The sequence below is a fragment of the Pimephales promelas genome, chromosome 25 (genome assembly GCF_988280905.1).
Source record: "Pimephales promelas chromosome 25, fPimPro1.hap1.1, whole genome shotgun sequence".
Classification (NCBI taxonomy): Eukaryota; Metazoa; Chordata; class Actinopteri; order Cypriniformes; family Leuciscidae; genus Pimephales; species Pimephales promelas.
The window spans coordinates 14,095,769-14,122,089 of record NC_142793.1 but is presented as its reverse complement, the minus strand read 5'-3'; the positions used below and the strand labels follow the sequence as shown (position 1 = coordinate 14,122,089).

At 37.9% G+C, this 26,321-nt stretch overlaps 2 protein-coding genes across 2 annotated transcripts; both read right to left on the bottom strand.

Moving 5' to 3' along the window:
• Window positions 1–3,834: 3,834 nt before the first annotated feature.
• On the bottom strand, window positions 3,835–10,779 carry psmd13 (proteasome 26S subunit, non-ATPase 13). Its single transcript, XM_039656911.2, has 13 exons — window positions 10,580–10,779; window positions 10,008–10,086; window positions 9,890–9,924; window positions 9,705–9,760; window positions 9,565–9,608; window positions 9,397–9,483; window positions 7,359–7,530; window positions 6,853–6,932; window positions 6,201–6,326; window positions 5,996–6,058; window positions 5,750–5,830; window positions 5,305–5,421; window positions 3,835–4,054 (listed from the first exon to the last, which is right to left on the bottom strand). The coding sequence occupies exons 1-13, from the start codon at window positions 10,678–10,680 to the stop codon at window positions 3,959–3,961; spliced, it is 1,137 nt and encodes a 378-aa protein (XP_039512845.1). The 5' UTR covers window positions 10,681–10,779; the 3' UTR covers window positions 3,835–3,958.
• A 325-nt stretch (window positions 10,780–11,104) lies between these two features.
• Window positions 11,105–24,712, bottom strand: ric8a (RIC8 guanine nucleotide exchange factor A). The gene is made up of 10 exons (XM_039656908.2): window positions 24,468–24,712; window positions 22,047–22,094; window positions 18,846–19,472; window positions 15,676–15,770; window positions 15,035–15,185; window positions 14,396–14,491; window positions 13,833–13,977; window positions 12,227–12,371; window positions 12,020–12,139; window positions 11,105–11,913 (listed from the first exon to the last, which is right to left on the bottom strand). Exons 1-10 carry the CDS (start codon window positions 24,555–24,557, stop codon window positions 11,778–11,780), a joined length of 1,653 nt encoding a protein of 550 aa, XP_039512842.1. The 5' UTR covers window positions 24,558–24,712; the 3' UTR covers window positions 11,105–11,777.
• Between the last annotated feature and the right edge of the window lie 1,609 nt (window positions 24,713–26,321).

Sequence of the window (26,321 nt, the reverse complement as noted above, 5' to 3'; positions counted from 1 at the left end):
CAGGGCTATGTTGCTTTAATGTTTGTTTGCTATTAGATGATCACAAGTCAACTTGCAGTCAATTCTGAAAACTAAGATAAGCGAAGAAGGTAAAAAATAAACTTCCAATACAATTATATAATGAATGAACAATTCCAAGTAAAGCAGACATTTTAAATGTGTTTGGTGCAAGTACAAAACTATTGCAATAAGGACAATAATTGCATGCAGAAGTTAAAAGTTATATTTTTTTCCAGATTAATCTGAGATTAATCATTTAAAGTGAAATTTTTTTTTTTGGTGGAAATTATTTACACGTCATAATAACCAAATAGATGAAGACACTGACTTGATATTTGTATAGCAGATGCATAGAAATAAACCTTGCAGATGACACAGCAGAAGTCTGTTGCTAGGATACAAAATGAAATAAAATCGTTCCCTTGGAATTATAAGGTTCTATCTGCGTCGTGAGCAGTTTTGAGAGATTGAGCTTCAACGTTTTTGCATTACATATGGAAAATATTTATGGGGAACAAGTTTCATTCAAACATGAAAATAACAGGGACCCTAAATGTATTCTAAACATACAATATCAAAATCCTCTCAAATTTGTAAATGGGGATTTTTGGAACGGGTCAAATGCAGATAGAACCTTCTAATTCTAAAAAAAACACTTTTCGCTTAGAATTAAGGTTCTATCTGCCAAAACATTATTTGAACATTAAATAAAAAAAAATAAAAAATGTTGTAACAATGTCTTAACATGTGTTAGAAAGTAAAATTTTACCCTTTCTATGACATTTATTTAACATTTTTTAGCACTTTCATGTTTTGTAGGTCTAAATATTTTCCCCAGTGCATAATCTTCATTTTCACCAATTTGGTGGGTAATTAAACATATTATTGTAGAAATTATACTTTAATCTTTCTTTTTCTTAGACAGAAAGCAGTCGTAATACATCCGAGCAGGACTTTATTCCAGCTAAAGTGGGCCAGGTAAAATGGCTTCCTTTCTCTCTAGACCTCAATATGGCTGAAATAACATGCAAACGTTTATTGTTGTAATTAAGACCGCATTAATTAAATTGTTAAATATTTGACCTATAAGCCTTAATATGGTAAAATTAAGACATTTGGGACTTTAAAAACTGCAAAAAAATCGACATGCTTCAGCAAATTAATTCGTAAAGTTTAATAATCATTGAAAAATTATTCACTAACTATATAATTTTCAGTCTTTGTCTGCACCATTCTGTCTTCGTCATCTTCACTACACTTCCCAGCATCCTCTTGTCTCCACACCTGAACTCACTCCCTCAATCATCCACCTGTTCATCGTCCTGATCATCTGTCGTCACCTTGTTAGTGTTCATTTGTATCTCTGTTTCAGTCTGTGCTAGTGTGTGTAATCTTCTGCCAGTCTTCCTTGTACCTGTTTGAAGTTTTTGAGTAAATGTTTTGTATTGGAGCTTTGCGTCAGCCTCAGCCTGTCTTCATTCCACACTACAGCGTGACAGAAGAACTGACCAAACATGGATTTCCCTGCTGTAAGACTAATGTACCTTGAGCAGGAGCAGGGAAACAGCTCTCTTGAGGAACACCTGGAGGTTTTCCTGGAAACCAGTTTCCCAGATGACTGCCTCTGCACGTCCTATGGCCCAGCCACGGCTGCCTGAAGGGTCTTCACCATCCAGGCAACGCCCTCAGCCTGCTCCGCCACGTCCACGTCCTGCTCTGCCGTGGTCATGCCCTCGTCCTGCTCCGCCGTGGTCACGCCCTCAGCCTGTTCTGCCACGTCCACGTCCTGCTCCGCCGTGGTCACGCCCTCAGCCTGCTCCGCCACGTCCTGCTCCGCCGTGGTCACGCCCTCAGCCTGCTCCGCCACGTCCACGTCCTGCTCCGCCGTGGTCACGCCCTCAGCCTGCTCCGCCACGTCCACGTCCTGCTCCGCCGTGGTCACGCCCTCAGCCCAGCCTATTCTGCCACGTCCACGTCCTGCTCCGCCGTGGTCACGCCCTCAGCCTGCTCCGCCACGCCCTCGTCCTGCTCCGCCGTGGTCACGCCCTCAGCCCAGCCTATTCTGCCACGCCCTCAGCCTGCTCCGCCACGCCCTCGTCCTGCTCCGCCGTGGTCACGCCCTCAGCCCAGCCTATTCTGCCACGCCCTCAGCCTGCTCCGCCACGCCCTCGTCCTGCTCCGCCGTGGTCACGCCCTCAGCCTGCTCCGCCACGTCCACGTCCTGCTCCGCCGTGGTCACACCCTCAGCCCAGCCTATTCTGCCACGTCCACGTCCTGCTCCGCCGTGGTCACGCCCTCAGCCCAGCCTATTCTGCCACATCCACGTCCTGCTCCGCCGTGGTCACGCCCTCAGCCTGCTCCGCCACGCCCTCGTCCTGCTCCGCCGTGGTCACGCCCTCAGCCTGCTCCACCACGTCCACGTCCTGCTCTGCCGTGGTCACGCCCTCAGCCTGTTCCGCCACGTCCAAGTCCTGCTCCGCCCTGGTCACGCCCTTAGCTTGCTCCGCCACGCCCTTGTCCTGCTCCGCGGTGGTCACGCCCTCAGTCTGCTCTGCCACGTCCATGTCCTGCTCTGCCCTGGTCACGCCTTCAGCTTGCTCTGCCACGCCCTCGTCCTGCTCAGCCTGTTCCGCCCTGCCCAGCTGCACTACTTCCTGAACTTCAGCCAGCTCCTTGTTTCCTGTCTGCCATTATTGGTCAAATTGATTAATTCAGGTGTGCTTGACCTCAGTAGTCGTGGCAACAATAATCAGACACACCTGAATTGATCAATTTGGCCAATAATGGCAGACAGGAAACAAGGAGCTGGCTTAAGTTCAGGAAGTAGTGCAGCTGGGCATAAAGCCAATTGAGCCATGCCCTTGTCAGACTCCAGGGCGCCCACCCCATTGATGTTCTACGGCGCGAGGTCGCGCTTTTGTAAAGGGGGACGTTCTGTCACAGTCTTTGTCATCTTCACTACACTTCCCAGCATCCTCTTGTCTCCACACCTGAACTCACTCCCTCAATCGTCCACCTGTTCATCGTCCTGATCATCTGTGTCACCTTGTTAGTGTTCATTTTGTATCTGTATTTAGTTCTCTCTGTTTCAATCTGTGCTTGTCGGTTCTTGATTATGTTTCATGGATAGTGCGTGTAATCTTCTACCAGTTTTCTTTGTACCTGTTTGGAGTCTTTGAGTAACGTTTTGTATTGGAGCTTTGCGTCAGTCAAGTTAGAGTTCGACTTTGTAGATAGAACCTTTTTGTTTTTTTTCAATAAAAAGTCCCACAATGAACACAACTTAAAAATACACATCACATAACGTAAATAAGTTGTCACAAGTTGTCAATTTTGACAAAAATGTCAGATAGACCCTTATAATTCCAAGGGGACGAAATGTGCAGGGAAAACATCTCGTCATCTATTCTCAGTAATGTAGGATGATTTTAGACCGTTTTTTTTACAGCACCGGTCATTGTTTCAGAGAAGGATGTGGGTGTAACTGCATTTCAAATTTGATTTGGGAGTTGAAAGCTCACATTTCCAAAAGCTCTTAAGCAATTCAGGGCTTCGCTTCTACAGTGCTATTATGGCCAATACGGATGCCTTATAATCATTATATTGATAAAAATGTATGTATTGTAATTGTGGTTCAGATGAGTAAAAAAATGTAAAAAAAAAACTTTCAAAAATCAGCCACAGTGATTGTTTACGCAAAAAAGAAAATTATGTCATCATTTACTTAGCCTAAAATAATTTTTTTCACCCCCGCAGAACATAAAAGATGACATTTAGATTGTAGATTTTCATTTTTGGGTGAACTATCCCTGAACAAAACCCCCAAAACATTGATTGTGAAAACAAGTTACTTTAATGACAATGAAGATACTGATGCGCATCAAACAAAGAACTGAGGCTTGTGGAGAATGCAATGTAGGGGAACGTTCAGATGGGCCAGACATGGTAAAGAACACTTCTAAGTCAGGATGTCCTGAGCCTGGTGTTCCACCAACATGGCCATGTTCTTAACATCCCCACACCACAGGTCCAGACGATCTTTCATGCCCTTAATCTGTGGAGATGGGGGGGAAAACTTTCTTTGTGTTTGGCATAGAAAAACAACAAATCATACAAATAACAATGTAGAAACAACATAAAATTCTATATTTTAAATGTTTAATGGCATCTCTCTATTATGAATAAAATCTAGAATCACTGTCTGAGAAGTGGCTTTCAGTGCGCACGGCCACGTGTGTGTCGAGTATGTGTTCACAGAGAGACGCTTCTCAGACAGCACTCCAGTACATATGCATCTTATTGCACTTGAATGGTTTAAAAGCACTTGAATGAACAAGAGAGTGATCACGTACTGTAACACTAGCCAAAGAATGCAAAGACAACAACGGATTAAAAAATTATTATTTAATGCGAACCGAAACTATATATATATATGATGCGATCTGGGAAAACCCGTCGGAAGTCGCGCTGGTACGTTTTCAGTAAGGTCTAAATATAGATTGAATGTCAGTTTGTCAAAATTGGGTTTTTATTAAATTATTATTCTATAACATCTTGTTTATCATCTCTGAATATATCTTGGGAATATAATTCACTAGTTTAGAGCAGAAAAAAAGCGATTTATAATGTCCAGCTGAAAAGACTGTGTTTCTCTTTAAGAACACGCAAGCGGAGCGGAGGGGCAAAAAACAATATCTCCTGTTTAGCTCTCCAACTCTTAACACTACAAAGACAGTTCAACTATCAAAATAAACCCCATAACAGAATAAAGTCCAGTCCTGGGTGAACTATAACAGCCCACAAGTTATTTATCTATTTATTTTTATCCAGCGTTATCGTGTGGTGTGATGCGGAGCACAAGAGAACAATAGAGTTTGAAGCTGGTCGTTTAAAAATTGGGTTCAAGCCCTTTTCCAAATCTGTTTTTATTTCTTTTATCGTTTGTCTGTAACAAAAGTTATGGTTATCTGAAGTCGCCTGATCGCTGTGATTTTCAGAAACGGAATTTTAAACATAAACATGTTTAATTAACGGTCAAGTTCTGCTAGTGGGACGACTGGCGCTCCCTTTTTTTATTGACTTTTTTCATATCACATATTTTAGTAATCATCATAGATTAGGTATCATTCGAAAGCTCAAAATTCAACCTGTGAAAACCATTTTGAAATTGGACGATTGAGAGGCGAGCAAGGTCTTTTAATATGGTCTCAAAACCTGTAATATGTCAAATTTCACCATGTGGTGGGTTTTCCCAGATCGCATCACACATAGACATTTTTGAGTCTTTGGTTGAGGTGGACATACCTGCTGCAAGTCCAGCACTCTGGGCTGAACCCAGGTCATGTGAACTTTCTTTTCCACCTCATCGATGCTTCCCTTGATCAGTCCGACAGACAGAGCCTTCATCACCAACAGCTCCACCTGAGGGAAAGGATAATGATAAGAACATCTCCCAGACACAGATTAACTCAAGTCCTGGATTAAATACACTTCATGGTGACTGGCCACAGGAAACACTTCATTAACACTAGCTGTAAATGTTATACATGTTAACTATTTAATGCAGTGTCTTCATATATATATTATTAATATAGTAATATAAAATAAGCACTCTATATAAATATCAAGTACTAAGGACTAAGGTACTGTGCAAAAATAAGTACTAATACACACACATATATATATATATATATATATATATATATATATATATAACACAGACACACACACTCAAAAAGAAAAGACAAACCTCGTCCACTTGTATTTTGGAACTCTGTGCAATTTCCTGGAACGTCAGCTGCCTGTGATTGGCTGGCCGTGTGAAAGTCATCTATGAAGACAATCAATCATTAACTGTGTCAGCATGGTTTTACTCAAAGTAATAACTCTTCCTGTGCCACTTAATAATTAATTAGCAAATAATGATGTACTAATTAACTACTGTAAATGATAGTATAAGGACGTTCATCACATTTGTAATAAATAGCATTTATACCTCCATGACACAGAGTAGTTGGATCTTCTTCATGAGTTTGCCCTCATGAGCTGCGAGATCAGGCTTTGAGGAGGAAAAGAAAAATGAATACAGGTTCATTTACTCACAATATATATGAATTTCTACCAGAATCCTCCTCAACATTTTTAATGAAGGAAAAAAAACTTGACAGCGTTCATTTACACTGAATAAGTCATCTGCTCACCTGTTGGCCCCATGCGTTCTTCAGGGCCTGGAATTTCTCCACGTTGCCTGCATTAAATGCGAAGAGTGTGTCTATCAGCCACTGTTTATCTGTGTTCCTCAGTGACTCCAGGACAGGGTGCATCAGCTTTAAATATCAAACTCATGTTGTTAGAGCAAACAAATCCATCAAGACAAGCAGCTTCCAATGAAGGAGACATATAACAGTAGTACAATGCAGTTTGTTTAAATTAAAATTAAAGCTAAAACTGTTAAAAAAAATGCATTAATTGAAAAAGCTGAAATAAAATAAACTATACATTTTACATAAATTAAAAATGAGAATGGTTGCATTTACAACTAACTGATATAAAATCTGTAAATTAAAGCAGTCAATATAATTAGCTAAAAAAATAATTATGTTGACTTGGAAATCGAGCACTAAAATAATTAACTAGAAATAAATAAACAGTAAAACAAAAATAAATTAAAACTACATAGCAAATTTATATATAAAATAAAAAAAAATAGAATAAAATGACAAAAGCACAAATTTAATTCAAAATATGAAACTATAATAAAGCTAAAAAAGCTAAATAGGAAAAAAAAAAACTATATTACAATCACTGACACATTAATACCAAACTAACACTGGTACAATGACAGGCACTAACCAGTTCTCCAAAGTTGTACACCCCCTCTCCGAGCAAGCCGGCCAGACCTAATGTGAAAGCTCTTTCTTGTTGCTCAGCTTCTGTGGTGAGAAAAACACAAAGCTGAAGTGAGCATTAAACCACAATCCCAACTGCATTAGCATGTTCTCATATTTTCACCTGAAATTATGCAGATCCAATTGGCTTTATGCCCAGCTGCACTACTTCCTGAACTTCAGCCAGCTCCTTGTTTCCTGTCTGCCATTATTGGCCAAATTGATTAATTTAGGTGTGTCTGATTATTGTTGCCATGACTACTGAGGTCAGGTACACCTGAATTAATCAATTTGGCCAATAACGGCAGACAGGAAACAAGGAGCTGGCTGAAGTTCAGGAAGTAGTGCAGCTGGGCATAAAGCCCATTGTACTTTCTAATGATTAATGTAGATATGGTGAGCCAACACTAGAGGGTGCTGTTTTAAGTTTCTCATCAAATGTAAACACCATGCAGAAGTCAGAGTACTTACCAGGCAAGTCTTTAGCTTCCACACATCCCAAGTACCGCAGGGCATCCTTGTAGTACAAAGCGTGGTTCCCAATGATGCGGTAATATTTGCTCGACAGATCGTAAAATCGCCCATGCACTGATGTCACACCTGGGAGATTGTTCAGCATCTCTTCCACTTCCTCTATTAATTTCTGCAAAATGATTATTAATAAGTAAAATAAGAATAACAGTCTAAAATACAATTGTCACTCTTTCCAATTTGTGAATAGTTCACCTTGCAATTAAATTTTGATGTGGGATGTAGTTTTGTAAGTTTTAAAGGGGTGGTTGATTGCGATTTCACTTTTTTCATTTTAAATAGTGTGTATTGTTGCTGTTGGTGCATGAAGAGTATCTGCAAAGTTGCAGCGCTTAAAGTTCAATGTAAGCAGAGATATCGTCTTTTAAAAATCGGGAAGTTTAATGCCTACAAAAACGACTCGTTTGGGACTACAGCTGGGTTTCAGACGTCACTAACCCATATATTTACATCATCCCTCCCTCCGGAATATGCAAAAAAGGGCATTGCCATATTTCTGAGGCTCGTCAAGTGTGTTGTGTTCACCCAGCTGTCAGGTCTTCTGTGTTCAGGCTTCCCACGGACGCTGTACTTCGTCAACAATGGATACAATTTCTGTTTGATTATGCTCCTGAAAATGACAATCGTAATTTAGCTCTCTGCTGCTCATTTTATGGAAGACAGCTTCCAGAATCTCCACGAGTTCAACACCGGATTCAACAAAAAACTGATACTAAAACATGAAGCAGTTCCAACTTTAAAACCAGAGGCAGCAGTTGTTGGGCCACAACCTGTAAGTAGGCTAAGACTTAATCATTTTAAATGTATTTTCATGTATAATTCCAGACGTAGCCTTGTGTTTTAGTATTATCAAATGCCAGCGCTGGCTTTATAGCCACTATAGCCTACTAGTTATGCTATTTTGTGTCTACAACAAACACGTACAAACATTATGGACCTGAATTTTGTATAAGTACTACTGTTATAAATGTATTTTTCATGTATATATACTTTATGACGTTATTTTTCGATTTGATCAAGAACGTAAACCAATGCCAACGCTGTTTGTGTATATAGTAACGTTAGCCAGTCAGTTCGATGCTATTGTGTATAATAAAGTTAGCCAGTCAGTTTGATGCCTTTGTGTAAAACAAACGTATATAAAGTAAAAAAATATAGGCAAATTACCATTCATAAACGTTTAGTAAGAGCCGTGTGTGGTGAGGTTCTGCTTGCCTCTCTTCATCGCCGCTATCTGGGTCTGATTCTGGCTCATATTGATACTGCAGTATCGACACCATTATTTACATTGGACCGGAGCAAATCATTTACATTCGCCCGTAAACGAAATGGGCGTGAACCTTCCGGACAACGTGTACTACAGTTTAGCCAATCACAACACACCTCCCCAAACTAACCAATCTGAGCCCACTGCCTGTTTCAGAGGGAGTGGTTTCATAGAATCAGGAAGTCAACCAGTCGTTCAAATGTCAGAGGAGAGCGCGGCTGACAATAAAGTTGAAATTTATGAAAAATAAGGCTTTAAAAAAAGAAAAACCATGAATACATGTTATATTGCACCCCATAAACACAATCATGCAAAAAAAAAAAAAAAAAAAAGCAGTAAACCACCCCTTTAAAAACATTTTCAATAAGGAGTCCTCAATGTCTAAGTGTGGTGATGTTATGAATTTAGGGAAGGCAAATTAATTGTCGGCCCTAATATTAATTTGATAATAATACCAGCCTGTTAAAAATACATTAACGGGAAAACAAGCCAATTATCGTCCTGATATCATCAGAGGCATCAGCCATTGGCGATATCATCAGTCGGCACAACCCTATTAAAAAGGTCCACTGAAATAGTATTTTGATGTCACTTCAAAACCAAGCAGTTGAATCTGTGTGACCAACTTGAACCCGTTGTGGTAACATACTAGATTTCTATTGAAATGGCAGGAGTGTCCGCCTTAAGAAAATAAATATGTGCTATTATGACCTTTGTCGCTGGGAGATCGCTGATGTCGAGCTTGAGGCTTCCAACTGAGGTTTTGCAGAGGATGACGGCCTCATCACTGGACTTGACCTGAGAGTAAAATGACAACGATTTCAATATGTTGCCAATTACAGTATAAACTCAGAGCTGAAACACAGAACAACCCACTACCTTCTCCTTTGTTTTCTCAAGAAAGGTGATGGCTGTGTTTGGATCTGTTTAAAAACAAGACATATCTTATTAATATTACACTCTCTATAGGCTTTGCGATGGAGGTCAGCAAACAACAATCCTGGAAAAAAATTATGTACCTGTCATGTGTTTTGCAACATGAAGGATGATTTCTACTAAGGACAATGGGTTGATTCTGTCAAGAAAAAAAAAAAAAAAGAGATTCATTTTTGTTTAATTAAATTGCAATAAATAGTTTTCCACAAGCATCACAATGAGCCAAAGTCCCAAAGTGATCTACTGCTTTATCAGAAATGCTTCTTACCTGTGTTCAAAATCACTGAGGAAGTTTTCATAGAGCTGTGGGAAGCAAATGAGACTTATGAAAGGTTTCACCTCACATTTCTGAAGTGTGTAAATGCAGCTGAATTCTGATCTGATACCTGAATGAGTCCATCCCCTTTAGCGAAATACGGGTCCTGCACAAAGTCTGTCAGCTTCAGAGTCAACTGGTGCCACAATCTGTCAAAGAGAAGTTGATCTGACGTTTAAATTACTCTCAAAATGTGGATTTCATCGATCTATCCAATTCCACTGAAGGGCTGATATACTTAGCCACTCAAGCAGTCATTGATTTGATACCCATGATTTGCATCCTTTAAATGAATAAATCATGGTTTTAGCAGTGCATAAACGGTCTACTTCATCATGTTGTAAACCTTCAATAAAACGTATCTCATGTGAAACACTTGAAAACAACAAAAGTGTCATATAACAAATATCTCACTTCAGCAATGACTTGCTAGCCACTAGAACTCATTTACAATAATTAACGTTACCTACATCAACAAATATAAAACTATTACGCTAATAGACGGCCAACACGGTCTTTAAAAACACAATTCAAAGTGGACAAAGTAGTTTATTATTATCCATGGTACAAGTAACCATTAGCTTAGCATGCTAAATGACTCAGCTAGCTAAGATTCAGACACTGAACAGACATCATTCTTACTTTCTGTTATAAAAATCTTCCAGTGTGTGCCACTCCGCGGCCATCTCGGGCGTCGGGCTCTTGCTCTGCTGTTGTTTGAGGTATCCGATGACATCTTTCATCTTGAACGTTGATTTTTGTCTGTGTTTGAGTGATACAAATTGAAGCTCTCGCCTCTGTCTATGGAATAAATCTGCACTAATAAAATGAATGCACGCTGAGGTGAACAATGCGCTACCGCCACCTAGAGCAGCGGAGGATATATATATATATATAGCTTTGTTTGTGAAACTTTTATAATAAAAAATTATACAAATCTCTCTCCATATATATGATACCTTTGCATATAATATGATGATATTAAGATATATATATATATATATATATATATATATATATATATATATATATATATATATATATATATATATATATATATATATATATATATATATAATATGCAACAACAATAATATTAAAATAAATAAATATAAAATGTAATTATCAATTCTAGTGTGTGTATAAAACATTTCAAATGAGACAATGACAAATTCAGCTCTTTTATTATCGTCTCACAATAAATTTCTTTTAACATGTGATACAAATCATACAACATTCCCTTCAGTCTTTCATACACAACTACACAGGCCACCAATAACAATATACAGCAATTCATCCCTTTACCACAAAGAACAAATTAAAAGTTGATTACAGGAGGGCTTTATATGCTCATGTCCCAAAAAAGTTGAACCGTTTTTTTCCTCATAAAATATCATAAACTATCTATGTATCATAACTTTAAAAATGCTCCTGCTCAGCTCATACTAAAACCAAATAAATAAATAAATATCAGTGCTCCATCAATCTCATCATTTTTCACATTGACATTTTAAATGAAAACTAATATCTGTGCTCCCGTGATGTGTAACAAGTTAGAGTTCCATTCAATTAATTCTGTAATATTAGTAAACTAACACTGTGTAAACAAACCATGTTTTCACTGTCATTGTACAGAAAATATTACCTAAAGACAGGCCAACACAATAAACCTCAAATGAAATGAAATAACATTCACCAGATGTTTTCCTTAAGAGTAAAAACCAAGCATTTAAATCCTAAAGTGTCAAAAGATTCAATTCCATAATATAATTCATCAAAAACGTTCGTTTTTGATTACAATTTGATAAGTGATCCTATCCGTCCTGTTAAAAGACTCGGATTAGTTCGAGTCGCTGTCACTGTCAGAATTATTGGACTCTCCGAACTGTTGGCGGGCTAAAAAACGAAGCTCTTGTGGTTCCACTGAAGTCATTTTACCATCGGCTCCAATTTTCATCGGCTGGATCACCTGCTCCCTGAAAGAACAGCATGTTTGCAATTACTTAACTGTGGACGTCATACTATTTTTTTAAAAAAAAGAACACATTGAAAATTTGGGGTTTTATGACATCGCTTTATTACCTAGAGAGTTTGTCGAACATGTTGACCAGTTTCATGGCTTCGTATTCCTTCTGTTCTTCGGTCATTCCCTCCATAGGGTTGGGCTGCTCCTCCTCCACACGGCCAGTCACTGGATTGATACTGTACAACATAAACAAAATAAAAAACACAAATCTTTTCTAACCATTATGGTCATTCTGATATCGGACAGTGTTGTTCATGACATACTGAGGTTTTGCCTCTCTGTACTCCTCAGTATCGCTGTCCTCATCTTCAGAGTAAAGTCCAGGATCTCGACCACCTCTCATCAGCCCTCGAGCGGCCAGGAGTCCCGCCGCGTTACCGTAACCCGTGTACTTAATAAACCTGGAAACTGATTCACAGTGGAACAAATGCCTATCATTATTTCTCTTCGACTTCAAAATAAATCCCTAAATCCACTACCGTTCAAATACAGTAGTCAACATTTGAAGTGGATCAAAAAATTTCATCAATGTTCTCCTAAGATTGTCAGAGTGTCTGGTTTGTGTTCCCCCGAGTGTCCACTAGAGGTCTTTTTCCTTTCCTGCCACCATTCAGTCTGGAACTGAATTTCCCATAATCGTTTTTTTTGTTCCCATCACTCACGATTGCACTCAGCTGTTCCCTATCACATTGTTAGTGTCTGTGAATAAAAACCCTGTCTGTTTTAGTTCATGCCACGGAGTCATTGTTGTATGTCACGCTATTCTTCTGAGGTCTGTTTCAAGTCGGTTTTCGTTTTGTTTCAAGTCGGTTTTTGTTTCTGATATCTGATAAGTCGGTTTTCGTTTTGTTTCAAGTTGGTTTTCGTTTTGTTTCAAATCGGTTTTCGTTTTGTTTCAAGTCAGTTTTCATTTTGTTTCAAGTCGGTTTTGTTTCAAGTTGGCTTTCGTTTTGTTTCAAGTCGGTTTTCGTTTTGTTTCAAATCGGTTTTCATTTTGTTTCAAGTCGATTTTGTTTCAAGTTGGTTTTCGTTTCTGATATCTGATAAGTCGGTTTTCGTTTTGTTTCAAGTCGGTTTGGTTTCAAGTCGGTTTTCGTTTTGTTTCAAGTCAGTTTTTGTTTTGTTTCAAGTCGGTTTTCGTTTTGTCTCAAGTCGGTTTTCGCTTGGTTTCAAGTCGGTTTTCGTTTTGTCTCAAGCCGGTTTTCATTTTGTCTCAAGTCGGTTTTCGTTTTGTCTCAAGTCGGTTTTTGTTTTGTTTCAAGTCGGTTTTCTGATATCTGATAAGTCGGTTTTCTGTTTTGTTTCAAGTCCTATTTTGTTTTGTTTCAAGTCGGTTTGTGTTTTGTTTCAAGTCGGTTTTCGTTTTGTTTCAAATCGGTTTTAGTTTGGTTTCAAGTCGGTTTTGTTTCAAGTCGATTTTTGTTTTGTCTCAAGTCGGTTTTCGCTTGGTTTCAAGTCGGTTTTCGTTTTGTCTCAAGCCAGTTTTCGTTTTGTCTCAAGTCGGTTTTTGTTTTGTCTCAAGGCGGTTTTCATTCAGTTTCAAGTCGGTTTTCGTTTTGTTTCAAGTCGGTTTTCATTTTGTTTCTTGTTTTTGGACTGGTTTGTTTGATTTGACCCTTGCCTGGCTGATTACAGTTTTGGATTGCCCTTAAATAAACTACTGCTATTGGATTCTGTCATCCTGTGTGTGTGCATCGTGACAAAGACAAGAACAGGTTATGTTCAAAATTCATGTATAGCTTTGATGAAAGGTTTTGATCCAAATGTTGACTGCTGTATATATCAGGATTAAAAGAACCAAGAGAACCAAACTACAAGTGTGAACACACGCTTAGTGTCCTTGTAATGATATTGTAGTATTTGACGCACCACTCTCCTTGCACAGGACAAACAGGAACTCGGCTGCACAGTGCTTCACGTCCGTGTCTATGTGCGTCATTAGACGCACTATCTTGTTCCGTAAAGCGTTACCGACCTCAGGTCTGTTTTTGACATCTCGTAATGGGGGAAGCACCTGCATAGACACACACACATTCTCCATCATGACCAAAATGAAAATAGGCCACATTTACTAAACAGGGAAAATTACCATATTACTCTACGAAGAGTAACGTAAATTAGCGTCTAGTTTAAGACATGTTTTTTTTTTAGGAGAATAACGGTGAAGATACTAGTCAATTGATCAGCGAAACCTTGGTAAATCACCTCGCATGATTCATTTAAATACTCTCTTTGCATTAATTTTGCATCTGAAAGGGAAACTCTTACAAATGCAATAAGTTAAAATAAGAAAAATAACCTGTCCACTCCTTTTCAGCACACATTTTTCACTGCGCGACTTTAGTAAACCCTGACAGTAGTTTTTAACGCATAAAGCGGGTTTAAGCTGTAAGTAAACCTGACCAATGTCTCAATGAAGTTCACAATCTCACCTTCATTCGTAAAAACTTCCTGGTCTCTCTGTGGATGCGAGAGCTCTCGGTTAGTAGATTTAATGAGGGCAGCAGGGTTTCCTTCAGCTTGTTTCCCTGGAAATACAACATCAACAGGTGGAGGAGTTCAATTGTTTAACACTGGAGCACCAGCTGTGTCTTGGTCTAGAAATCCCTCAAAGTGTTCCCATCGCACCCAGCACAAAAACAACAACAAACAGCGAAGGAGTTTCACCTAACCAGGTATGACAGCAAAATGCAAGTCAAGTAAAGTCTCATTTATCGCTATAGCGCTTTTCTCAATAGGCGCTGTTTTAAAGCAGCTTTACAGAAAACATATAACATCTTAAAGGGATAGTTCACTTTGAAATTCATTTTTGCTATGTTTTAGCTTACCTCAAGGGCATCCAAGATGTAGGTGTAGGTGTTTCCGCAGATTAAATGCAAATGTAATACATAACTAAGTAGGATTTTTCATTTGCAACAATCACTCAGATTAACATTGAAGAAATGGGATTTATCACTCAATGTCTTATTTTGTCTAGTCTGCTGATGAACATTAAACTGCTTTTAATATGTTTGGACCTTTTTAAAGATGCTTTAATAAAAGATTAGCAGAATACTTGTTCAGGTGCTCACCCGGTCGAGTCTTTTCTCCATAAACTCCAGCAGCACCATAACAGCGTCCATGTTGACGCCCATGTACTCGATAGAGCCCTGCTGGACTTTAGGCATCAGCAAAACGTCAAGACACGGAAGCGGCAGGTTTCCCAGCAGGTTCACCGTGTGGCTGTAATACAAATTCAGATTTAGTTTCCTTTTACAAATTGACTAATTAGTTGGGACTGAGGTCCCTGAGGATCTGCTCTAATTTGTTACGAACCAGAGCAAGACACATGAGAATCTGTGCCAGTGTGTCAATGTGTCAAACAACTTTACTTGATTCAGTTTTGTTTTATTGCATTATTCAGAACCTGTAAACTTGCTTCCATAAACCTTTCTGCATCTAGATCTGCCCTGCTGTGTGTGTGTGTGTGGTCCTGGTCAATCCTATGTTATGGGGATACAATGTCCCAACAGAATGTCAATACCAGAAGTCTTGGACCTTGTGGAAAGATTTTTTGGACCCCATGAGGAAAGCAGTTTATAAATCATGTGAAGGTTGTGTTTTTGGTGAGGTTAGGGAATATAAGATACAGTTTGCACAGTATAAAAATAATTATGTCTATGGAAAGTCCCCACAAAACATTGAAACCCAACATGTGTGTGTGCAAGGGCACCTGTGCATCTCTTCTGTGCGCTCCTCTCCCTCTGAGCTGCTCATGATGCAGTGTCTCAGTATGGCTCCCAGGTGTCTGTAAGTGGCTGCTTCTTCCTGCATCACACACACACACAATGCTAATTAAACAGTGTTATTTACACTGAGAGAGCAGGGGTGTATTCCAGAAAGCAAGGTTAACTTACCGTCAGATAAACCTTGAACTCTTGGTTGATTAACCCCAAACTAGCTTACTCTGGGTATGTCGGTTCCAAAACACCTGTGAGGAGTTAGTTTAATCAACCTCCTATTGGTAACCCAGGGTTAATGCGCGCGCACGGCAAGAACAAAAAGGCATTTTCAATGGATCGCAGAAATCAGGAGTCACCATGGAAACCAAGGGACAAAAAAACGAGCTACATACTTCGGTGAAACTAAGTTGGAGGTTTTAATGCTTGCTTGAAGCCTACAAGCCCGTTATAACTAAAAAAAACAACAACAATACTGCTGCATCAGCAAAAGAAAGAGAGTTGGCTTGGCAAAAAAATAACAGATAGAGTAAATGTGTGAGTTTTATAAATTATTAAAATAAATTATAAATGGGCTATTTTCCCCTGTAATTAGGCAAAAATTATTATTAAATGATAAAAATAGACAAGTAGCCTATTTACTTGTTGGCCTCCATACATTTCTTAATATTACAGTAGTAATGCACATAATTGGATATGTTAGGTTTTTATAAGGTTCTGGAGCCATAAGAAGTGTGAACCAAGTCAAAATGAAACACAAAAACATTCTCCTGCAAGATAATATTTTCTAAACTTACTAAACTGAGGCCATGTACTTTAGCTATCTAATGTAATTTAGTTTTCTATGTAGCCAATAGAAAGAAGGCTGAGGCCCGTAAAACAGGTGGGGTCCACCTCCGCCTCCCCTCACCCCAGCTGAGGAGCTGGCACTGTCCCTGAATAAAGGGCGACGGGGTACCAGGGGGCAGTTCGTCAGACTCAGATACCAAGACGAGTGGCTTAGTAAAATGTAGGTGAGCCATATTAATGCTTATGATTTATTGATGTGTTTACTGTTTTTGTCAGTATTCTAATAAAGAAAATCATCAACACTGTCACCATTTTAAAAATGCATTTTGAATGCATTTTACAGTCATTGATTCACTTGTGCAGTGTGCATGCTGCTTTGACTGCATGTAATCTTACTCTTAGATGTTCCTAATGTACTTTTTTAAGAATATACACTGTGTATTGAATATGCATGATTATCTTATTGGTTTAATTATCTTGCAGTTGCTGATGGCCACGTTGTATTATTGGATCCTCCTGCAACACCACACTGTCACAGTTGTAAGTGATTATTGTCTTTAGGTTTCTGTTTGCTAGCTAGACCCAACATCCTTCCTTATTTTCACTGTAGGATGATGATGAAGAGACCACTTCTGCTGTGACAGAAACACAAAATGTGGAGAGGTCCATAGAGGAGAATAAATAAATGGCAGGAGATTTTAATACAGCTGAGGGTCCATCTACCTCCACAGAGAATCTTAACGGTCTAAGAAATGTTCTGCAGTTCTCCGTCCTCATTTAAATATTTGGTCTGTGTTTGTATTACAGACGTTTTCAGTCATGTTTAATTAATTATATACAATTAATTTAATTTAATTTCATGTCTTTAGTTGCCTGCCAAAGAGCTGTTTAAGGCCCACCTTCAAAAGCAAATCAGAAAAAGTGACATGGAGATGGACCTTATACAGCTTCAAATGGAGGAGAAAAGGCTTAACCTAAAAAAGGCCAGACTTGAAATTGAATTGCTGGAGCACCAGCTTAAGGTGGGAAACAGTATGTGAACAGTATTTGTTGTTGAATGAAATCTAAAGCAATAAATACAAATGTCTTTTGTTACAGGAAATAAAGAAACAATGAACAACACTTGACTGTTAACTGGTTTTAATTAAAGTGGGTAGGGTACCCTCTGTCTCCCAGCAAGTAACCATTGAAGTGACCTATAAAGGTAGTTAAAGTGTATAACTGCATTAAAACATAAAAAAACAAATATATATATTTATATATTATCCGTATTATCTGTTCCACATCCACTGGATTGTCTTCAAAAGGGCACGCCATACTCCGTCACCTCTCTGAAACAAACTAACCCTGCAACATAACCTGCTCCTGAGCAGGTTATCCTCAGAGAGTCAGTTGCTATGGTTACTTACATAACCCGAAAGTTACCTCCGTTTTTGGAACTGAAAGCAGAGGTTATCCGCTTACTTACTCCTAAACTTACCCGGGTAAGTCACATAACCTGCTTTCTGGAATACCCCCCAGATCTAATTGCTACTGTTATGTAATGCTTATTCAGCAACTTGTGAGGATGAAATTTGATATTTACATGCTTTTTTAAATATTATGAGAACATTTAAATTTATTTTCTTTTTACAATAGTATGAGGCAAGCATCACAAAATAACATTATTACATCAAATAACAAAATAAGATGCACAATATATCAGTATTTGCTTTTTAATTATTTTATATCTGTCTCAAAAGGCAGAAGCATCACCTTATTTTTTATCTTCGCTAGTCTTAATTTCTATTACACAGTCACATGTTTTGATGGCTGATTTCACTTGAAGCTTTTGTTTGAGTTTGTGTGAAATGTACTTTTTTTAAATTGACAAAGTATAGATTTAATAGTCATCAATATGATGTATTCTAAAACATTTTGTAATGTTTATATATATATATATATATATATATATATATATATTTCACAGAATACATTTTTTTGTTTTGGGTTGCATTATTTTCCATGAGAATATCCTGAAAATGTTTTGAATTATTCAATTATTTTACTGTAATATATTAGTAATACTTTTAACTCTATTGCCATAAAATAGGAAAAATACATTGTTATCTTTAAAGAATATACTGTGTGTATGTTCTGTATATTATATTTTTAAATATACACAGTATATTTTTCTTTCTTTCTTTAGGCTTTGGTGTGAAATATGGCTGAACAAGTTCTTTGCAGGTTTCGTGAGACTCCTCCATTGAAATTGGCCAAAGTTTCTATTGCTGCATATAATAAGGGCACTAAAATTTAGAAAACAGCAGCATTGTCAGTTTGACTACATACTGTTTCCTGACACAATTAAATATGGCAGCAAACCCAGTCTCACCTCGTCCACCGTGCGGCGGTTGGAATCAAAGGTGACGTTAAAGAGGATCTTCAGGATCTCCATGGCTCGCTCGGTCTCCTGCCTGCCCAGCAGGGGCAGCTCTGAGCAGCCGTCGAATCCCGCACGGGCCACCTCGTACATGTCGGGCCAGCAGAGGCCAAGCGTGGCATCCAGAGCCTCCGACAGCAGGCTAACACCCCGCAGCTCGCGTGCCAGTTGGGCTCTCACGTCCACGCGCAGGGCCGTGATCAAAAACGTGAGGCGCAGGTCGAAGAATCGCACCTCGTGGTTCCACTGCGGCTCGCGGCATTGCTTAAGCCTCTCGGCCAATCCCACGATCAGCTGGAGCTCCGCCCCTGCCTCCTGTGCAGAACCGCTGTTGAACACGATGTTGCACAAGCACTTCAGGGCCTCCACGATCACCTCCAGGTCCGGGATCTCAGGCGTGACGCCCTCACCCTGCCCGAGGCCGGCGAGTCGGATCAGGATCTGCATGGCGTGGCGGGTGGCGAAGGGAGCCAAGCTCTTCTTGTCACGGGACAGGATGCGGATGGTTTCCAGACAGGCCAGCTGACAGGACGGCTGGAGGTCTCTCTCCAGGAAGCCCAACACTAACTCACCCAGACGCTGAGAAGAGAGAGAGAAAGAGAGAGAGAGAGAGTGTGTAAACTGCAGCAATTATCGACACCATCATTTTCTTTAAAAACACAGATTTTACACTGTACAGTATCAAAATTGTTTAACCAAAGTTATCACTACTTCAAAATGACTTTTAAAAAATGAAATATAAAGAGTATAATAATATAAAACTACAATATTAATTCAAAAACTATTAAAAAATATAAAACACACATTACAGTTCAATAGTCTCTTGTGCTCACCAATTTATTTATTTATTTGATCCAGTAAAAACATTGCAAAATAGTATCACAATTTAAAATATATTTTATATCTATTATAAATATCTTTACTGTTACTTTTGGTCAATTTAATGCATTATCGCTGAATAAAAGTATTCATTTATTAAATATATACTTTGTATATATGAAGAGTTCAGATGCAAAAGCCTCTAAATGCCATTTGAAATTTTCTTCTTTAATGATGATTTTTTATCAAACTTGTATATTTAAGTTCAGTAATTTCACTTAAATAACAATTAATAGGTAATTATCATTGCCATTTAAGTGAAATTACTGAACTTAAATATACAAGTTTGCTAAAAATCATCATTAAAGAAGAAAATTTCAAATGGCATTTAGAGGCTTTTGCATCTGAACTCTTCATATATATATATATATATATATATATATATATACATATCTTGCTGACCTCACAAGTTTGAACAGTTAGTGTCTATATTTTATATTTAATTTTATAGGATTATATTTACAATTTTAAAAGATACAAAAATAGAAAATATACAATATATACAAATATATTACATATAGATTAATTAAACAAATACACATTAAAATGACATACCTGCAACCCTATCAGAACAGACCTTTGACCCATTTTTGTCACACCCCACCAGTTGAGAAACACTATTACAGGCCATGTGAGAGAATCTGGGTGTTTTTTTCATGCGATTCAATGTGGTTAAAAACTTTCAGTTTTGAATTCAGGTTTTGAAGCATACTTGTATATTGCAAGAGTCCTGTTTATGCATAAGTAGCAACATAACATGATAACCACCCCATTTTAAAAATCCATATGAAAATCTCGAGGGAACCAGCGGCGAATTAGTATTCTTCTGGGTTTTGACGTCATCCCTGCACAGATCTATTTAAGTTCCTGAGAGGAATCATTTATTATTGTTATAGTGGACAGCTCACTATAAATACATGGCTGGATGATTGACAACTCCTCAAATTCCCCCTGACTGTGTATCACTGCCAAGACCTCCGAGTCCGACTGTCTCACTGAAGAGTTTAGTTACCAAAGTAGAGTCCAACGGTGACACGTCCTTACATAACCCAGTCAAGCAATGAACAAAACCAGATCGGATCATCTGTTTGTGACATCACACACAGTGACAACCAAATATAGTAGCATTATGGGGGATCATCATGTTTGGAGGTCTTTGGCAACAAATGGTTTAAAGAACACTAGTACATCTCGCCTGTACATCTCATTTTGGTTTATTGTTGTGGTGCTTTTAGTAAAGCGTTACATTGCTGAAGATGGGACTTTTGAAAACAATGATTAAAATGACAAGAGTCAGCTTTTATGACAGAGACCAAAGTCATGGTGGCCATAAGGGATGGACATGGTGAGAAACAATGCTCGGGTAGGCTGTGGCATTTAAACGATGCCCGATTGTTACTAAGGGGCCTAAAGTGTGCCAAGAAAACATCCCCCACACCATTACACCACCACCACCAGCCTGCACAGTGGTAACAAGGCATGATGGGTCCAAGTTCTCATTCTGTTTACACCAATATATGAATATACGAATATATGTCTAACGTTTTATTTTGTGCATTAGGAATTGATTTTATTCTGAACAGACCTGCGATACCCCATAACCCCATATTCGGGTTGTGACCCATCAGTTGAGCACCACTGCTCCTGATATTAGCATTGGCCATTAAAAAACCCATATCGATCAACCATGGGCAGAAATAGGAAAATATCACTGGTGTAAACAGTGCAAATGAAGTGGGACAGTATACAGATAAAGATTTCATTTCTGAACCACATTGACTCCCATGAAACATTCTCCAACACAGTGTCATGTTACAAAATCCCAAAGAGTATTTCTTTATATTTTTGGAATGTTCCAATCATGTGAAGTTATAAAAACCTTCTTTGTTCAGTAGCCAATCAGAAACGAGAAATAGCCTTTGGGTTCTACGCTAATGCTACACTACATCCAAAACACTGAGCTACACATATACCTCATTCAAATGTCCATCCTATCACAAAAGGCAAGCAAAAAATAGTGCACATAAAGTCAAAGTAAGGACAGATCACAACAGCATTGCTTTAAGACAAGATTCAGTTGATGTCATCTGATATAAGCACAACAGCTTCTTACATTTATTGCAAATCCATTGAAGACATTTAGCAATGCAATATTCATGAATACTTAAAGGACATGTTTTAATGTATCTAAAATGGCAAGACAAAGCATTACGAAGCTTGTTCTTCAGGGTTGAATAGCTGACCGTTTGCATTATGATGTCGGGTAAGGCTTACCTCTCTGTCTTCCTCTTCCCCAGGGGTAAACAAAAAACACTGTGATTTCTAAGAGAGAGAGAGAGAGAGAGAGAGAGAGAGAGAGAGAAAACATTATTCAGACAACTGTGAAATACAAATACATACATGTATGCATGAATACAAAAAAATACTTTTAAGTTCCAGCAAAAAAAAAATAAAAATAAAAAATAAAAAATAATAATTTGCCCTCCAATTAAAGGGGAAATTTAGAAGAATTTTCATGTATTAATCACTTTTTTAGCCAATGTGTGAACAGTTTGTAACTAAACTTTAAAAGCGAGACCTTCCCTGACTTTGCCTTTGAAAGCCTGTTGACTGACTTTTTATGACTCGGGTCGTTTTGCCCGGGGAAATCAAAAGCATGTGACGTTTACTCGCGGTCGCAAGAACTATAAAAAAATTGCTTATACAATGTTTAGGATAATGCTGAAAGAGCTATTCTGTACTGAAATGTCAATGTGTCATCAAACAAAATTAATTAATTCAAACTAGTCTCACATAGCAAGATTTATCTAGTCTCAAATATACTTTATAATCAAACTATCATAATTTCAACCTCATCTGTCGACATGATGCTGGTGAACTGGTGCAAAACATCCATCAGAAGCTTTCTCCCCGCTGCCATTTTTGTGTTTTCATTTTGATATTGCGAGGAAAGTGCCTTTTTGCAGAACCTTGCAGTGAATATATAGAGGTATTGAATCAAGTTTAGTACGCTACGTGTGTGCGAATAGTACGTTTGTGGCTGCAGTTCACTTAACAGCCACAGGTGTCACTAATAACAAGCGACGTGTGTGAATTCCACATATAGCCCTTTTAAAAAACGAAAGTGGCATCTATTTAAATTATTTTATAAAAACATTATTCTGTGTGAACTATACAGTACATAAACAAAAAAGTTTGTAGGCCTAGTTGGTTAAAATTAACTGCAAGTTTGGTATGTTTAATGCAATGCAATGAAAATCTGACCTAAAGTGTAGAAAATGGCACATTTTTTGGGCAAACACTGTATGTGTGTCATGCAGTGTAAATGCATTTTGTAATTAAATGATAATATTAACTCATAACTAGGGCTGTCAAATGATTAATCGCGATTAATCGCATCCAAAATAAAAGTTTGTGTTTACATAATATATTTGGGTGCACTGTGTATAATTATTTTACATATAAATACATACACATGCTTGTATATATTTAAGAAATATTTTCATGTATTTACTGTATATAGATTTATGTATAATTTATATTATATATAAATGTAAATATTTTATATAGAAATAATACTTTTTTCCCCTAAATATACATGCATGTGTGTGTATTTATTTATATACAAAATAATTATACACAGTGCACCCACATATATTATGTAAACACACACTTTTATTTTGGATGCGATTAATCGTTTGACAGCCCTACTCATAACCTCTTAATATGTATCACTGTCACATCAATTCTGTCCTTAAGTATGATTAGGGTGCTTAACTGAATGAACCTCTATGATACCGGCTCACAAAGCATCAGGATCAGCCTAAGAAATCTATTTGTGTTGCCTGAGGGCTAATCCAGCGGACGTCACACAAAGTTGTTCAACTCGTATGACTTTAAGACTGTTTGAAATGTACCTACTAACCCATCTCCTATACGGATCATTTGTTAAGAATTCAAAGCCCTCTTATATGTCTTTTTGAATCCTTTTGTTATGATTTTAGGAACACGATCTAAAAAGAAAGGACCAAATAAGGGTACATAACAGATATAGTTAATATATGGGAGTCAAATGGGTTAATTATGTAATACGTATAATAATTATGAGAATATATTTCTTGAAAGGACTGTTTTTAAGAGGGATAGAGGGAAGGTCTGCATCCCTGTTGACATTGGATGATGAGTATGAGTCTGACCACAACATTAGACCCCATCAGCTTTATTTGAGGCTGTTTTAATTGCTTTCCTAATGCCTGTCAGGACAACATGAACACATCCATTTACTGACTCCATAAGATACTAATTCTTTATTTGAATATGATATTTCACTTTAGATTACTTTAATATTCAATTATATTTTCCAGATAAACATCTATAAAGATAAAAGACACTTATTATTTTATTTCTGTCACTAGTGCAATTAGTACATCCAGACCAAAACATAATGTATGATCTGACTATGGAAGCTCCTAATCGATGGTGTTTTACATGACTGAGAATCTATTATTATATCATCCAAATGTCACAGCGCAGCAAACTCTCTCTCTCTCTCTCTCTCTCTCTCTCCATATATAATACAATTAGTATTGAACAAGAAACACTTTCCATAGGCGCAAAACAGACACTTCATTCTAGAACATAGAAATGCATCATCTCATAACAGTCCTGATTTACATATATCTGATGTTACGTTACCTCTTTATTATAGGTCTGTAAAGCTGTCAGTGCGGCGTCCTGGTCGCCCGTTTCCATCTTCTCTATGATGGCATTTAAGTCCATTTTCATCGCTGTTCCACCTTTCAGCTTTCAAGAAAAGCCAAAAATCATGTAAACAAAATCAGCTTCAATCCTCCTGCTTTATCCCAGCGATCCAGAAGCTCCTGGATGATGCGATTAAAGGAAGATTGCGAAGATCACTGCACGGAATCATGGGAGTTGTAGTGTGAAGCCTTCCACACAGGCAAGACCCTCACTGTTTGTTGTGGTTGGTGCGGCTGTATGAACGACGTCTCTACGGTCCAATCACAGACTGCGTGTAAGAGACAAACCAGCCAATCATGTTGCAGGAGGCGGGACTTGTTGGTTTACTTGCTGAGGGAAAGACTATTTAAAATTCGTCCAAAACCAAAACTATAAACAAGTAGACAACTAAATAAATACATTTACATCGAGACTTAACCTTTTCATGCATGAAGTATGCCAACTTCAAGTAAATCAACATTATTCCATATGAGTTTGTTTTGCTCTTTGGGCGTTAAAAAGAAGTTCTGAACTTTGTTTTTCTTCTTCAATATTGTCGATACAAATGTTTCCCTTTTCTTTCCTCTTTCTAATTTGTCTTATTGTGTTATTGTATTTTACTTTATTTTATGTGATGCAGTGGCTGTATTTTTGAGCCCAAGACAAATACATTCTGGCACAACAAAATATAGCCTACCTCAGCATTAACCTTAATCTTGGTTTGGAGAAAAAAAAAAAAAAAAAAAAAAATCCACATTCAACGGTTTGATGGCAGGGTAGAGGATGATGCACTAGTGTCCATTGTAGTGGTTATGTGCAACTGTGCTATCAAAACCCATGCATATGCAAGAAATAGCTTTTTGAATGGCTGTCCACTGTTGCCCCTATGCATGAAAGGGTAAAGACAGCTGCTAAATCTAGGGGTTACCGGTAAGGTACATTAAAGGTGCTTTAGGACATATTAACATTTAACACAAAAGAAAAATACATGAAAATGTGCAAAGGGTTGCATTTACCATAAATTAAAAATGTATCCCCAGTGGATGGAGTTTTCTTTATAAATGAAACGAAAATCGCAAATTAATACAAATAGATGTAGCCTACTTTTCGACCATAAATATTTAAGGTCTATTTGTTTTATTTACATTAACTGCTACAAAAAAATAGTATAATTTCACAATCTGGCAGATATTATAACTATATGACTAATGTGTGATTCTTGTGCGTTTCTACACTGACCTCTAGTGGATGCAAATGGAACATTAGCGTAGCTCCCTTGATCTGACTGTCACTGTTACAAATAAAAAGTTAATGACTCTAAATGTGATTTTTTAGCATTGACAGTAAGTTAAGGAAACTAATTTAAGGGAATTAAGGCCATGCTTTCATCTTGACATAGCCAAATTAATCTGGTTTAACCACAACAAACCACTTCCTCATTAAAGCTTTGTTTACACTTAAGATAGCTAAACATCGACTTAGAGTGATTAATCGATTCATTCATATTTTCTCATTGGAGGAAGCGCCCACGGGTATTTTACGTGTGTGACATTGTTAATTGTGTTTCTGGGAAAATTTCATTTGATGTAGCCTAACATTGACAGCATGATCTGACACTATGTCAGAATTTGGATTACAAGTTTAAATCACGTAGGCCTAATAAACAATGAAACCAGTTTGTTTTCTTCTTAAACACCATATGGCTTCTCTATAGCCTAAATGCTTGCATGCTTTCAGCAAAAGGTTGTATAAAAAGATTGACTGCAAAAACATATCCTCTGCCAGAGCTTAAAGGGATAGTTCACACAA

What these genes read in the sequence shown, in the direction of transcription:
- ric8a (XM_039656908.2), bottom strand. Translation starts at nt 24,557, where the DNA reads ATGAAAATGGACTTAAATGCCATCATAGAGAAGATGGAAACGGGCGAC. An exon ending in TACAGACCTATAATAAAGAG is followed by an intron (nt 22,095 to 24,467) that starts GTAACGTAACAT and finishes TCTCTCTCTTAG; the next exon opens with AAATCACAGTGTTTTTTGTT. An exon ending in ACCGCCGCACGGTGGACGAG is followed by an intron (nt 15,771 to 18,845) that starts GTGAGACTGGGT and finishes TGTGTGATGCAG; the next exon opens with GAAGAAGCAGCCACTTACAG.
- psmd13 (XM_039656911.2), bottom strand. Translation starts at nt 10,680, where the DNA reads ATGAAAGATGTCATCGGATACCTCAAACAACAGCAGAGCAAGAGCCCG. An exon ending in TGTACAACTTTGGAGAACTG is followed by an intron (nt 6,327 to 6,852) that starts GTTAGTGCCTGT and finishes TGATATTTAAAG; the next exon opens with CTGATGCACCCTGTCCTGGA. An exon ending in CCAAAATACAAGTGGACGAG is followed by an intron (nt 5,422 to 5,749) that starts GTTTGTCTTTTC and finishes CCTTTCCCTCAG; the next exon opens with GTGGAGCTGTTGGTGATGAA.